This window comes from Mercenaria mercenaria, unplaced genomic scaffold (assembly GCF_021730395.1).
Source record: "Mercenaria mercenaria strain notata unplaced genomic scaffold, MADL_Memer_1 contig_4688, whole genome shotgun sequence".
In the NCBI taxonomy this organism is placed as follows: Eukaryota; Metazoa; Mollusca; class Bivalvia; order Venerida; family Veneridae; genus Mercenaria; species Mercenaria mercenaria.
Window position 1 is genome coordinate 40,083 of NW_026462935.1, and position 11,352 is coordinate 51,434.

The 11,352-nt window shown below is 35.4% G+C and overlaps 1 protein-coding gene across 1 annotated transcript in view; it reads right to left on the reverse strand.

The window, feature by feature from the left end:
• LOC128554069 (sushi, von Willebrand factor type A, EGF and pentraxin domain-containing protein 1-like) overlaps positions 1 to 10,729 on the reverse strand; it is a 32,352-nt gene extending 21,623 nt beyond the window's left edge. Inside the window, exons 1-3 of the mRNA XM_053535287.1 lie at positions 10,633 to 10,729; positions 9,818 to 9,898; positions 6,026 to 6,088 (exon numbers count right to left, since the gene is read on the reverse strand). Coding sequence (XP_053391262.1) covers positions 6,026 to 6,088; positions 9,818 to 9,898; positions 10,633 to 10,729 — 241 coding nt within the window. The remainder of the gene's footprint in view (positions 1 to 6,025; positions 6,089 to 9,817; positions 9,899 to 10,632) is intronic.
• Between the last annotated feature and the right edge of the window lie 623 nt (positions 10,730 to 11,352).

Consider the following 11,352-nt stretch of genomic DNA (forward strand, 5'->3'; position numbering starts at 1 on the left):
AAAGGAATATGAAATAAAATTATTTTTTGTGACAGTTTGATAGGAATATGACTTATTTATAAGTATTCGAAGCCAATATATATGAAGTTATGAGCTACTGATGTGGAGAAATGGCATTAAAATTTGGGCAAAATCTCTAGCATAATGTCCGATGTCCTTAGCCTCTTTTACCGATGGAAATTTAGTGTATGTATTGAATGAGCGGTGAATCAAACTCACAATCCATGGATTCGTAGTCTGATCTCTCCGCAGCACGACTTGACACGCATGGCTTTTTATCCTACCACTATGCATTTATCAGGCCGATATCTGCCTGCCGTGTAAACTTGAGGTTTATTCAGTCAATGCAGGTTTATACCGTCAATGTAACTGACGGACTACTTTTTCAAGTATATGTGCTATAGGTAATGTAAACTGGGCTAAGAGTTCAAAGCTCAAACATTTCATCATTTTATGAGGACAGCCACGGTAAAAAAAATTAAAAATTGGTTCACTCTGTCCTAGTAAACCTCCATACGGAATGGTACGGTGACGGTTTTTAAAGTCTGAGTGAATCGTCCTTGACTTTGTTTATTTGGCGTTCACTCATTTTTAGTTAGAAATTTACACAAATAACCAGATTTAAGCAGTCGTTTATTGTAAGTATTGGATCTAAACCATTCATGGTGGAAGGAATTTCATTATCTCACATTGTCTTGTACGAAAATGGAGTAAATTTAAGACTGCGGGCATTTGAATTCATCTCGAGCGTGGTTTTCGGCTGTATTTTATCCGAGTCAAAACCATTCTGCTTGTTTTGTACGCGAATGCCCTGTTAGCCCCGATGATTTATAATACACAGAACTTCAGAAGGCAAAGTATGAGGCATGAAATAATGTTTTATTGTAAGGAATCGTGTGTAACTGGATCAAGCAGACAAGGGGGTTGAAGGGCGAAGGAATTCACAAGTGAGTGAAATTCTGGATTATTTTTGTAGAGAAAATCATTTTGAAAGTAAATATATAGAGAATATTAGGTTACTGTCTTTCTTAACTTAAGTTTGTCCAACGAGTTGGAGAAAGGTTTATCCACCCGAGGCTTGCCGAGGGGGATAAACCTTTCTCCAACTCGGTGGATAAACCTAAGTTAAGACAGACAGTAACCTAATATTCTCAATTTATCGCAGTCAAATTCAACTCAGCCTTGTCATACTGTACATCAGAATTTGGCTTCCCGTAGATGTCTGGTGACTTAATTCAAGCACCCTTGATACATCGTTTGACTCCATGATATCTTTAACAAGTACATTTTAAGGTACTTGCCTATTTATGATTTATTGATTTAGACCTCCTTCAAGCAGGGTTGGCGACTACCCGCCCAGGGTGGGTAAACCCGCCCGGGAAAACCCGGGTTTTCCCGGGTTGGGCAATACTCCAAAAAATGAATGAAGTGGGCAATACTGGGCAATAAGAAGTTTTTCTAATTTTTTTTACAAAAACAATTGAGTTTCTATGTTATAAAATGTGAGCTAATTCTTACATTAAGTTTTACTACATTTTGTACTTTGAAAAATTGGTGAAGTGAATACTAAGGTAGCTGACAGAACAGCTTCATTAACAAAATTATGGCTTATTTACACAACAAAATATTTTTTATGGGAATGTAAACACCTTTCAACATTTATAGTTAGATCTCTCTAGGTCCCAACTAGATTTTGCTTAACACAGGAATAGTCTACCAGTCTAGTTCTTCTTTATAAAGAAGCATTCTGTAACTGAACGCAAGTTTTGCGTTTTTTTCGATCGCAAGCCTGTTTCTTCTGAATAATATCAAAATTTGAAACACCCTTTCAATAAACTAACACAGTGCAATGAGCTATAAAAATAAATTTATAGTTCTTTGTGCAGTGTAACATTTCAGGCTATGATCTTTCAGACTCCCAATTTTGGCACTAACCAAAGTGCCACAGTCTTTACATTCTGCAATCTTTTTAATCATCCACAGTAACATTAAAACAATTCCACATGGGGTCCTTAGGTTTTATGGTTATATGATAGAAATGACAATGTGATCTAAACTGATTTTCATGAGCAAAATAGCCAGATTTAAGTTGTTCACACTTCTAACTTTAATCCCCTAATCTTGCTCAATAATTGCTCAATCATCATCATAATAATGTCTATTCAATAGATTTTTATAGATATTATAGCACAAGGCATGCAGGTGTCACTGCTATCACTAGATTGGTTGTTAGTCAACTAAAGTGTTAAACTATGTACTGAAGTTTGAACTGAAATATTATATTGCCCAGAATTGACCACTATTGCCCAGTAAAACCCGGGTTTTCCCAGTATTACCCGCTGGGCTGGGCAATATGTTTAAAACCCGGGTTTTTGCCAACCCTGCCTTCAAGATGTCATATTTTACATGAATTAGTCGTTGACAAGCTGGTGACACTTTAACAGGAAAAAGTCAATATGCAACCTCATACAGTTTCATTAGGTATTCATACGGTCCACTTATACGTGCCACAAGTAGTTTATGCACGTAGCATATGAGTAAGCCCGAATTCATGGTTAAATCCTGTAAATAACCTTTTTGTGTATGTACGTGTTTTGTTATGTTTTATTGCTCCAACATTTTTATGAAGGGCTAATATTTTCTTCGTTGTCTACAGTTACTACTAGCAATAATATGGTATCTATGATATGCTGGTCCAAATGTTTTTTAGCAACCACAGCTTTATTTTATACTTACTAATCAAACAGCCTTGCAATGCCAGGATGTGTGCTTCTCCTTTGAACATTTATGTTCTATCAGCACTGTGTTGTAATATCATATGGATGTTGGATTAGAGGATATATTATTAGAACGAAACGTAAATCTCTTAAAACATGCAATATAGACACAAGATATTTTTATAGGAAGCTAGCCTGAAAAAATCCAACTTGTTTCCCAATTTTACATCAGAAACAGTTTCAGAATACACAGAGATACTATCAAACCATAGATACCAAATCCATGAAAACTGACAAGTTATGAAGCAAAAAAGAGAATGAATCGGAAGTCGTCCAACGTCCGAACTTTGTCTCCCTGTTTAATTCTACATCCACCAAAAATAAATTTATTGGAAGGCAATAACTCAATGTTTAGTCTGTTTAATTAATGTTTTATGACGTTGTATGTAGTTTAACTTTATTGGAGTTGAGCAGTACTGATTGCTATTTTAGGGTCTGTTAAGATCATTTCGCATATAACCATATAAAATGTGTAATATATCTAAAATGGTGTTAGATCACTGTTTCATTATTTTAAAGGGAAGTAATCTGTTTATATATACTAGCCTCATTATCATTGTAAACTCATTAAAACTGCACATAGAATTCAAACTGGCATGCACAGAATGTTTATATTTTGTTTTATTTTCTAGTCCTTTACCATCATTCATATAAAACAAATTTCGTTTAGGCCGGTGCTACGGGGTGCGAAGGCTGTTCACATTTAATTACCTCTCATGAACAGACTTAGCCAAACTGAGTCTGCTATCGTTTTGCTTGGTTGTACTGTATGCTTCATTGTAGGTTTCACTACGTCAATTTACATAAGCAAGGTTTCAAGCCCTAACCATAAACACCTTGGCATTACTTTTGACAACAACGGGAAATGGCAGTCACATATCACAGCAACCACAACTAAAGCATGGCAAAGATTAGGAATATTAAGATCTTTGACATTTATACTTAACAGAAAGTCTCTTGAACAGTTATACATATCCTTTATCCGACCTCTCCTAGAATATAGTGACTCTGTCTGGGACAATTGTACCATAGAGGAAAAAAGAAATATTGAATCCGTACAAATTGAGGCAGCGAGAATTGTAACGGGTGCAACAAAATTATATAACATAGAAAAACTTTATACTGAACTCAAATGGGAAAAATTAGCCGACAGAAGAAAACAGGTGAATGAAGTATTGCCATGCAATACAAAGTCCCCTACTGGAAGGCACCTAATTTTCTCTACTACAGTATAACATAATGAACTGATATCTGTCAATGATGTATAAACAATATTGTACTACATACATATACAATATGTTATAACAACACACTTGGATTAAAATGTGCATATATAAAAACCCACAGTTGTTTTCATATTGAATTTTTTTGTCTGATTATAAAAATGTTATCATGTAAGTTATTTATAGTAACAACAAAGGGAAATTAATCTTTAAAAAAAATCTATATAATATAAGTCCACAAGAAACTCTTTACCAGGTAGAGATAGGTCAAAATACACCTAATAATTGGATGTAACATGCATGCTGTACCACAGAAAAGTGGTCTCGATTTTTCTCTACCGCCAGTAATAAAAAAGTTACAATAAAATCTATTTATAGCAACAACAAAGGGACGTAATTCTAAAAACAAGGGTGCCTAATGGTGATGAACATTTGGTCCAAGTTACATCAAAATCCCTCCATGCATGAAGAAGAAATGTTCCGTACAAAGTCATTCTTGAATTTGACCTTTGACCTCTAAATATGACCTTTACCTTAGACCTAGGGACCTGGTTCTTGCGCATGACATGTTGTCTCATCCAGGGGAATATTTGTGCCAACTGATATCTAAATCCTGCTTTGCATAACAAAGTTATAGACCGTACAGGAAAAAAATCCTCTTGACCTTTGATCTCAAAGTGTGACCTTGACCTTTAAGCTAGGGTACTGGGTGCGCATGACACGTCGTCTCATCATGGGGAACATTTATGCCAAGTAATATTGTAATCCCTTGATGGATGACAGAGTTCTGGATCGGACAGGGAAAAAAACCTTATTGACCTTTGACCTCCAATTGTGACCTTGACCTTTGAGCTAAGGGTCTGGGCTTTGCGCATGACATGTTGTCTCATCATGGGGAACATTTGTGCCAAGTAATATTAAAATCCCTTCTTGGATGGCAGAGTTATGGACGGGACAGGAAAAAAACTCTGTTGACCTTTGACCCCCAATTGTGACATTGACCTTTGAGCTAGGGGTCCGAGATTTGCGCATGACACGTCGTCTTATCATGGGGAACACTTGTGCTAAGTAATATTAAAATCCCTTAATGAATGTCAGAGTTATGGACCGGACACGAAACAGACCCTGTTCATGCTATGTTAACATTTGACTGCTAAGTGTGACCTTGACCTTTGAGCTAGGGGTCTGAAAGTTGTGCTTGACACATCGTCTTATTATGAGGTACATTTGTGCCAAGCAATATTAAAATCCCTTCATGGATGGGTGAGTTATGGACCGGACAGGAAAAAAGCCTTGTTGACCTTTGACCTCCAATTGTGACCTTGACCTTTAAGCTAGGGGTCCAGGTTTTGCGCATGACACGTCGTCTCCTCATGGGAAACATTTGTGCCAAGTAATATTAAAATCTCTTCATGGATGGGAGAGTTATGGACCGGACAGGAAAAAAGCCCTGTTGACCTTTGACCTCCAATTGTGACCTTGACCTTTGAGCTAGGGGTCCAGGCTTTGCGCATGACACGTCATCTCATCAATGGGAACATTTGTGCCAAGTAATACTAAAATCCCTTCAAGGATGGGAGAGTGGTGGACCGGACAGGAAAAAAGCCCTGTTGACCTTTGACCTCCAATTGTGACCTTGACCTTTGAGCTAGGGGTCCGGATTTTGCGCATGACACGTCGTCTCATCATGGGGAACATTTGTGCCAAGTAATATTAAAATCCCTTCATGGATGACAGAGTTATGGACCGGACACGAAATTGCGGACGGACGGACAGACGGACGGACGGAATGACGGAAAAGTGCATTCCTATAGTCCCCGAAACTGGTTTTCAACCAGTAGGGGACTAAAAAAACATAAACTGACAACCTTTTACAAAATGAATCACAATATCGCCCAGATTACTTATTTCAACTCATTCCAGGTCAAACACAATCAAGATATAATCTCCGTAACAATAATAATAATAATACCCCTCAAATTAATACACGTACATGTACTCAGTTGTATAAAGACTCCTTTTTACCTTCTGTTATACGTGACTGGAATTCTCTTCCCGAATCAACAAAACTAGCCCCATCTCTGTCGGCTTTCAAAAACAAATTCAACATAAACTGCCAAAAACCCCACTCTTACTATTATCATGGTACAAGAAATGAACAAGTACTTCACACAAGACTCCGGCTAGGATGTAGTTCTTTAAATCATGACCTTTTTCGAAAATCAATTACTGAATCACCCTATCGCTCTTGTGGTGAAATCGAAACTGTAAATCATTTTCTTCTCGCATGTCAAAAATATTCTGCTCAAAGACAAAGATTCTTTTCAGCTTTACTTTGTCCTGTAACGTACCAAAACGTGATATACGAGTCGGAAAATCTTTCTTCTGATCAAAATGCTCTTGTCTTTTCAACAGTACAGAAATACATCCTCGCTACTGGGCGATTCACATCGTAGTCTGATCCACGAACTCAATAACCTGCTTGTATGTTTTCTTCTGAAGACGAGTAGCACTCAGCATTCAATATCTTTGAAGTATTAATGTGATCCTACAATTCTTTTGTCCCCTCTTCTTTGATGGTCTATTATTTATATATATATATATATATATATATATATATATATATATATATATATATATATATATATATATATATATATATATATATTTTTCTTCTCTACACTCCAAAATGTGTTTGCTGAAGTAGTCGTACACTAAACATCGCAAGAAAAACTTTCAAGGAGCTGTATTAATATAAGCCTCCACAGGCTTGTTTACATATCTTTAGACTAAAAAGCTATGTTCATGTTATTATTTATTGCTATATAAAACTGTTTGACTTTGTGTATAATTTATAATGAAAATAAATATTGTTTAAACAAAGCCCTAACCATGCCAGTGACACGTGAATACATACATGCATGTATGTCTTTCTGAATGTACATACTACTTTACATGGATACTAGAGCATGATCGTACATGTTGCACGCTGTTAAATGTTTCACTGTACCGCCCATTGCATTTATTAATTTCACCCCCATTGCATTCATTACTTTTTATCAAAACCGTCAAAATGATTATCATAATATGTCACGTTGAGGATATCTGGTTCGAGGATCATTGTTTTGGCGGTAATGGGGCTCTGCCGAGTACCACAAAACACAAAACAGATACCCGAGTGCCGGATATTTCCGTTTGCATCTACAACCAGAGGTAGATATTTTTCTTGAATACCATATTTCATTAATCATAGAATAGTTTAAGCAAAACGAAATACTTTCTTTATACCACAAGTAGCGCATTTAAACAAAGCACTGGTAATTAACGTCCACGTCCGGATAAATCGTGCCATTTGTAGCTAAACGTTATGTTGTTGTTTTTTTTTGTTGTTGTTTTTTTTTTCGTAAAATAATTTATTTGGAATCGAGAAATGTACTATAAGAAACGTTGAGCAACAATAAAGGTGTTATATTTTTATCGCATTTTACGCCAATGCACGAATCGCTAGTAGTCATTAACGGCACGAGGGTGATGTGGCATTAGGGGATGTCACGTGCGTTACCATGTACACTTATGTCTTTTCATAGTATATATCGCTAAAACATGTAACAAAAATATGTATCATAGCATACATTAGAAATGTCGAGTGCAAATCTTTGAAGATCCTTGATAATACATAATTATAAGGATAGTCGTTTCTCATGTTGTATTAAATATCACCATTGAGCCATTTTTGAATGTTCCAAATTTCAAGAATAGCTCAAGGTCAAAATCAAAGTCAAATTTCATTTCGGTTACTAGATCAATTTCAAGGTCAAAGTTTAATTCAGAACACAAAAATATGCATGTGGTCTCAAAAATGTGAAAGTAGGTCACTAGGTCAATATCAAGGTAAAAATTCATTTCGGAACACAAAACTATGCATGTGGACCAAATTGAAGCCTGTACCTTAAAAATGTGAAATAGGTCACTAGTTGAATGTCAAGATCAAAGTTTGTTCGGTGCACAAAACTATGCATGTGGTTCAAATTTGAAGGCTGTAGCTTGAGAAATGTAAAAGTATGTCACTAGGTCAAAATCAAGGTCTAATTTCATTTCGTAACACAAAACTATGCATGTGGTCCAAATCTGAAGCCTGTACTTCAAAAGTATGAAAATAGGTCACTAGGTCAATGTCAAAGTCAAAATTTTTTCGATGCACAAAACTATGCATGTGGTCCAAATTTGAAGACTGTAGCTTGAGAAATGTGAAAGTAGGTCACTAGGTCAAAATCAAGGTCATATTTCATTTCGGAACACAAAACTTTGCATGTGGTCCAAATTTGAAGCCTGTACCTTCAAAAATGTGAAAGTAGGTCACTAGGTCAATGTCAAAATCAAAGTTTATTTCGGTACCCAAAACTATGCATGTGGTCCAAATTTAAAACTTGTAGCTTGAGAAATGTAAAAGTAGGTAACTAGGTCAAAATCAAGGTCAAATTTCATTTCTGAGCATAAACTATGCGTGTGGTCCAAACTATGCATGTGGTCGAAATGGTTTACTCTTTTTGTTATTGAACTCAGTCAACTGTTTTTCTGTTTGAAACAGGAAAAGCAAGTTTATGTTTAAATCCATATTTTGAAGCTATATTTCATATATAAAATTAAAAGTAATATAGTTTTACCATGCTAAATCAAGTATGTACATAAGTGCATACCAAAGATGTCTAATTAGGATCATCGCCATATTCAAAAATCTGCATACATAGAAAAGCAAATCTACGATGGTTGAATGTCGAAACTACGAGAGAAAAGTCGGAACATTGTTGACACAAAGTTAAAACTACGATAGTGAAAAAAAGTAACCGATGTCGAAAGTCGAACCTGCAGCGATGAAAAGTCCAAACAACGATGGTAAAAAGTAAAAACTATCATGGCATAAAGTCGAAATCACGAAACAATGGTACTGCGATTTTGTAAAGTTAAACCTTCGATGGTGAAGGTTGATGCTACGGTAATGAAAAGTCAAAACGCCGATGATGAAAAAGTCAAAACAATGAAACTTCAAAATTATTTCGTACTTTCACCATCGTTGGTCCGACATCACCACTGTGCTTTCGTTATAGCTTTTTATTGTAACTATCGTTGTTCCGAATTTACATCCGCGAAGTTTCAACTTTTCATCATCAAGTTTTGACTTTCCATTGTCGTTTGTTTTCGACTTAAAAATCACGGTGAAGATTTTTCAATATGTTGGCGAATGTGTATATTTGTCAATACTTTATGATACCGAAAGGAGCATAGTAATCATTATAGTATACGTATGCGTGAAAGTGGGCACAATCGAAATATCTAAAGTTACATAACTGTGCATGCGCTTCAAAAATTAGATGTAACGATACTGAATAGACGACGATACGATGGTGAAAGATCAAAACTACAATCATGGTGAATAAAAAAAATGACGACGGTGTAAACAGGGTGGTGCAAAGACGAAACTGCGATGGCGAATAGTCTTTTATCTTACAATTCACTGATTTCGGTAAATACTTATAAGAAGAGCCTGATTCGAGTATTATTAAATACTTATGTCTTTATCAGTTTTTATTGTGTGTGTGCGTGCGTGCGTGCGTGTGTGTGTGTGTGTTTTCTTTATGTACCCGCTGTTAAGGTTTTCAGCAATGGTAAACATGTCAAAAGTTAATATTAAAATTTGTCAATCAACTGATGTTCTACCGAAATATGTAGCATTTCGGGCGCAACATCCCCTTCCAAATATCGAATGATTTGAATTAATACAGAAACAGAAAGATAGACAGTATTAAGACTAGTACATACCTATGTAACGTAACGAGGCTAATTGTAGAAAAGCAATAGCACAAATAAGAATTAGATAAGGCAGTTTCATTCTCTTCTTCTCTGAAAATATATAAAAAGAGAATTAATGAATATCACTTAACAAGGCATGCTTTATAAAACTTTGAACGATATTTACTTATTTAATTACTTATATATCTATACAAGCATCATCGACATAACATGTCAAATTCAATACAACGTTCCTAACATGTACATGACCTTTCTATACAGAACTATAAGAGACTGTGTTCTTGATAAATCTAAGGATCAGTTGCTAATCGTGTTGTAAAAAAACATAATGATAATATAAGAATCAACATGTAGGTACCAATGCGCTTATTTAAAAATGGGACTAAAACATCGAATATCACCCCTATCAATTTTCAGGTGAATAATTTGATAACATTAAAATGATTTAAAAAATCTGTATTAAATATCAACGGATAGAGGTTACATCTACGAAGATTGGAATTTTGGCACATTCTTATCTATATGGTTTCGTTCTGTGTCAAGTTACATTGTTCTGGTGGTTTGACTGTTGCCTTTTTACATAAAACGCTTCTGTAATCGTTGTATAAAGTGCTACATAGATTACATGAGATTCTGACACTACATTAACACAAAAAGGAGATTTACGGTCTTTTACATCCGCATTTTCGTACTAATGCAACACCACAACGGAATCAACTGAGTGCAGATTGGTGCATCTGAGGCAGTATAATGGTACACTATGATTCTATGCAGAAATCTAACTTAAAAGAACAATACGCTCTAAATGTATTGTCTGCCTTTACCTGAACTAGCGACTGGTCTGTTTATAAGTTGTTTCCATACTAGACAACATTTATTCAGCGATGACCTGATGGCAATGTCAACAGAAAAACGTTTCATGACATAATGCTATTATAAACTTAGCGTAATGTAATTTTATGACCAATTTTGGAATCATGTTTCACTATTGCAGCGCATTTGTAGGACGTTTTGGAAAATGTCAGTGTTATCGTCTGAATACTTTACATTTCTTAAAATAGAAAACATTCCATAAAATCACGTTGAAATATCAGCGCTTCAGTATTCAGATTATGTATGTCATGATTTGGAATTAAAACATTTTCATACTCACGATTTGTCCCGACTGATTTGAATAGTGTCTTGTGAATATGCATGCATCCATTAAATGATAACAAATGAAAATATACTATAAGATAACCAGATAAGTTTCGCGAAAATGTATCGAGATTAAAGAAAAACAGAAAAGTTGTCGCGAAAACATAAAAGCTTTTCACGAAAAGAACTGCAAATATTAAGAGTAAAAAATTGCGTTTGTACCCACTTCTGCATAAGGAAACCAGAGAAGTTTCGCGAAAATGGACCAAATTGTCATGAAAAACGGTAAAGCTTTCGTGAAAATAAAATGTTTTCGCGAAAATAATATTTTATTTTCATGAAAACTTGACCGTTTTCATGAAAGTTTGGTCCATTTTCGCGAAACTTACCTGGCTGTCTTAATATGC